At 37.8% G+C, this 4,815-nt stretch overlaps 1 protein-coding gene across 3 annotated transcripts in view; it reads right to left on the bottom strand.

The window, feature by feature from the left end:
* The window catches only part of LOC103130768 (integral membrane protein GPR155-like), a 12,068-nt gene extending 11,606 nt beyond the window's left edge, over window positions 1-462 (bottom strand). The window contains exon 1 of one of the 3 annotated variants that reach the window (XM_016666163.1): window positions 84-462. In XM_016666163.1, coding sequence (XP_016521649.1) covers window positions 84-227 — 144 coding nt within the window. In that variant the 5' untranslated portion in view covers window positions 228-462. The remainder of the gene's footprint in view (window positions 1-83) is intronic. The other 2 variants (XM_007542264.2, XM_016666164.1) reach the window with 2 other exon arrangements.
* Window positions 463-4,815: the final 4,353 nt, after the last annotated feature.

The following is a 4,815-nucleotide window of genomic DNA, read 5'->3' on the forward strand; positions in this document are numbered from 1 at the left end:
CAAACATCGAGAATGATCCAGATATTGATATGATATCCTTGAACTTGAGGGAGCAGCAATGTAGAAGCACCAAAACCACGAACCAGTCCTATGAGGCTGATGATGCTGATGTTGAAGCTGACGTTTTCCAGCTCTGCCACCAGGGGACTAGGGTCCATCAAAGGAATGGTCAACAACCAGGCCGACACGTACATGATCGGAGCCGACAAAAAAGTGCTGATCACCATCCCAGACGTCACCTAGAACATAGAAAAACTGCTTCAAGTCAAAAGATTTCTGGTCACAGTTCAAAGTCTTTTCACTCTGCTAGGCTTTCTAATCAAATAGAGATTTAAAGAGAAGCAGCAAAAGCAAATGAGATGGATCTGCAGATTCATGCAATTTAGTTGGCATTAAGCCTGTTGCAATAAGCAATTGATCGGTTAATCACATTATGAATTAAAATAAGCTTGATAATTAGAATTCGGATGATTAATATTATTTGAAGGATAATTTTGTTTTCAAACTTCATAAACAATTTTATTTAAAGTTTTGGTTGTGTGTGTGGTTTTTATTTCCTTTTATTTATTGTTTTTGATTGTTGTGTTTTAATTTTAATATTCAAGTTATCTTCCAGTTCAACATACAATTTAAGTTAATGAGTCTTTGAGGTGGTAAACTTGCATTATTATGCTGTTATCAATACATTACTTGAAAATAATCTCAAAAATATTAAGGTTGTTTATCGGTAAATTGTCCAGCAACATTTGTCTCCATAACAGATCTACTTCAAGATAAAAAAAAAGTGTAGCAATAAATTAATTTATATTATTAGATTAGATTATATAATATTATATCAATCAATCAATCAAATTTTATTCGTATGGCACATTTCAGCAGCAAGGCATTTCAAAGTGCTTTACATAATTAAAATAAAAACAGCATGTGACATTGAATAAACTGAGAAAGAGAAAGACATTTTGAAAAAGATTAAAAAAGATAAAAACATTTCAAACCCGCACCCCTTTTAGGACTTCAGTTAAATGTCGTTTTAACTGGGGCTCTAACCCTCTGGGACTTTAGTCAAAAACACCGTTTGACAAGGACTCCAACCTCTAGGTTTTTAGTTGAAACACCGTCAACTGGGACTCTTAACCCCATAGGACTTTAGTTAAACGTCATTTAACAAGGATTCTCACACCCCTAGATATAGATTCGTTGAACTGGGACATTTACTGGGGGCTTTACATAGTCAGTGTGAAAGAGAAATAAAAATAAGTTAATAACTAGATGAAAAGTAAAGATAAAAACATTAAAAACATCGAAGACATAAAAACTAAAGATAAAAACATTAAAAACATCGAAGACATCAAAACCCACACTCTAACCCTAATTTAGCCATAAGCAACTCTAAACAGGTGGGTTTTAAGTTGAGATTTAAAGGCACCCAGTGTTTCAGCTGTTTTACAGTTTTCTGGAAGTTTATTCCAAAGTTGTGGTGCATAGAAACTGAATGCTGCTTCTCCTCGTTTGGTTCTGGTTCTGGGGATGCAGAGCAGACCAGAACCATAAGATGTGAGGGGTCTAGACGGTTGGTACAGCAATAACAGATCTTTAAGGTATTGTGGTGCTAAACCGTTCAGTGATTTATAAACTAACAACAGTATTTTAAAGTATATTCTTTGAGCTACAGGGAGCCAGTGTAGGGACTTTAAAACTGGTGTTATGTGCTCTATCTTCCTGGTTTTAGTGAGAACACGAGAAGCAGCGTTCTGGATCAGCTGCAGCTGTTTGATTGACTTATTAGTCAGACCTGTGAAGACGCTGTTGCAGTAATCAATGTGGCTGAAGATAAACACCCAGGTTTTGGGCCTGATCGCTGGTTTTTAGTTGTAATAACTGAAGCTGTGCATTGACTCTATATCGCTCCTCTTTAGGTCCAAAGATAATAACTTCAGTTTTGTTTCTGTTCAGCTGGAGAAAGTTTTGGCACATCGACACATTTATCTGTTCTAAGCATCTGTTCAGTGATTGGATGGGTTCAGAGTCACCTGGTGACATCGTAATGTAGAGCTGTGTATCATCCGCATAGTTATAGTAGCTAATCCTATTTCCTGTTATAACCTGAGCCAGTGGGAGCATATAAACATTTAAAAGAAGGGGCCCTAGAATTGAACCTTGGGGTACCCCACATGTGACCTTTGACCTCTCTGATGAGCAGTTTCCGATTAAAACAAAGAAATCCCTGTTCTTTATGCAAGATTCAAACCAGTTGAGCACTGGACCGGAGAGCCCGACCCAACTCTCCAGTCGATTCAGTAAAATGTCATGGTCAACAGTGTCGAAAGCTGCACTGAGGTCCAACAGAACCAGCACTGTGGTTCTCCCACAGTCTGTATTTATATGGATGTCATTGAACACTTTTACAAAGGCCGTCTTCGTGCTGTGGTGAGCACGAAAACCAGACTGGAAGGAGTCAAAGCGATTCATTATTGTTAGGAAGTTATTTAATTGTTTAAAAACTGCTTTTTCAAGAACTTTGCTGATGAATGAGAGGTTGGAAATGGGCCTGTAATTCTTCAGTAGTGATTTGTCTAGATTGTTCTTTTTTATCAGTGGTTTGATAACTGCTGTTTTCAAAGTTCAGGAAAACACCTGAAGAGAGCGATGAGTTTACTATTTGGATCAGATCATTAGCAACGACAGGCAAAACTTTCTTAAAGAAACATGTGGGTAGGACATCCAGACAGCAGAAACTGGAGCTTAATTGACTTATAATTTCTTCTAGGGTTTTATAATGAAGTAGTTGAAATTGAGTCATTTTTCCTGCATTTGTTTTGTTTGGGCACAGCATTGGTACTGGCTTTGGAGTGGATGTGCAGATTAATCCTCTGATCTTTTGAATTTTCTCTGAAAAGTAACTGGAAAACTTGTTGCAGGCGGCATTAGATTGAAGTTTAGGTGGCAGCGTCACAGGAGGATTTGTGAGCCTGTCAACAGTAGCAAATAGAGCTCAAGCATTGTTAATGTTTTTGTTTGTGACATCTGCAAAGAAAGTCTCTCTTGCATGTTTTAGTGTTGAGTGATAGTTACATTGTCTTTCTTTATAGATGTCATAATAAACGTGCAGTTGAGTTTTATGCCATTTGCGTTTGGCCCTACGGCAGAGTTGTCTTGCAGATTGAACTGCTTGTGCATTTCTCCATGGAGATTTCTTCCTACCAGACACAACCTTCACTTTAATGGGGGCAATGTAATCAATGATATCTGAAAGTTTGCACTGAAAATCATCTACCAACTTATCTACGTCATTATAGCTTAAGGACGAGGAAGAATAGATTTGATTAAATGTTTCTGTGTTTTCTGTGAAAGTACGTTTTGTGATAGTAGCTTATTGTACAAGTGGGTTAACGGATAAAGAACTTTCAAAGATAACAGCAAAGTGATCCGACAGGGCGACATCAGTTACAGAGAGGTTGGAAATATTCACACCCTTACTGATAACCAGGTAAAGTGTGTGTCCATGAGTGTGTGTTGCTTGTTTGCATTATATTATATTATATTAGATTAGATTATACAGCATCCAACTCTGAGTGATTAAGTCTAATTCTACTTAGGTCTGACATTTATCTATAAATTAACATATAAATTAACATATTTCTTTGCACATACTTGCTATTTTAGTGGTGTATTTTATATTTAAGTCATATTAAATTACACACACACACACACACACACACGCGCACACACAGACACACACACATACATACGGGGCGCCGCCAGGAATCTTGGGCCCCCTGACAAAAAATTTGTTTGGGCCCCCCTGCACAGCTGCTGTTACAATTTTTTGAGTCTATTTGATCTATAAAAAGCATCACAATTTTAAAGGCTTGCATCTACCTTGCTTTCTTTGGTTCAATACTGATAATTATTACTGATAATCAATACTGACAATATTTACTGCTCATGGATTTAACACCCAACAGTCCACATCCAGTCTGCCAGTAGGTTGCTTAATTTATTTTCTATTAGATTACTGAAATGTGTCTCCCCATGAGCAACAGTCAAAAGCAATGTACAAAAATACATGAAGCAATCCAGACTTCTCAAAAATTCTATGTAGTTGCATTTTATTCAAGCTGCAGTCTATAACTTTAATAAAAACGATGTTTTCTCCATATTTGTTAAAGCCGTCACGATGTCGTAGCAGTTTGTTATGAGACAGATAATCTGTGAAAACAATTAATCTCCTCCACCTCCTTCCTGAACTACAATTACTGGAGTTCTGGAGTCCTGACCAAAACAACCAATCAGAATTAGTAGGACGCTCTTAGTGCTGCCAATCAACTTCATTCGCTCACTGCTAAATGGTGGAGAAACAACTAATCATTACAAGAAACCATTTGTCTGCCATCATTGGTAGCTATGCTAACTAAACTGAGCATTCACAGTTTTGTGCTATGCTATCTGCAGCACAGCACAAATCAAGGTGGAGGAAGGATGAGCAGCACCACATGAGATTGTGATTGACAGCACTAAACCTTTCCTGCCACTGACTGGTTCTTTCTAGCACTGGGAGAAGGCAGAAGAAATCATTTTTTACAGATTACCTCGGAAAATGTTATGCATTACTCGGCATAACATTTCATTTCACTGTTATGCGGATGATTTGCAACTTTACATTAGAACGGGATCACCTTCCACTTCACCTCCGCTTATTGCGCTAACGTCCTGCCTGGAGGAGATTAAGTCTTGGATGACCCATAACTTTCTTCAGTTGAACTGTTCCAAAACCGAGGCCATACTGATCGGAACACCTCATCAGGTTCAATCCTC

The sequence above is a fragment of the Poecilia formosa genome, unplaced genomic scaffold (assembly GCF_000485575.1).
Source record: "Poecilia formosa unplaced genomic scaffold, Poecilia_formosa-5.1.2 Scaffold670, whole genome shotgun sequence".
Lineage (NCBI taxonomy): Eukaryota > Metazoa > Chordata > Actinopteri > Cyprinodontiformes > Poeciliidae > Poecilia > Poecilia formosa.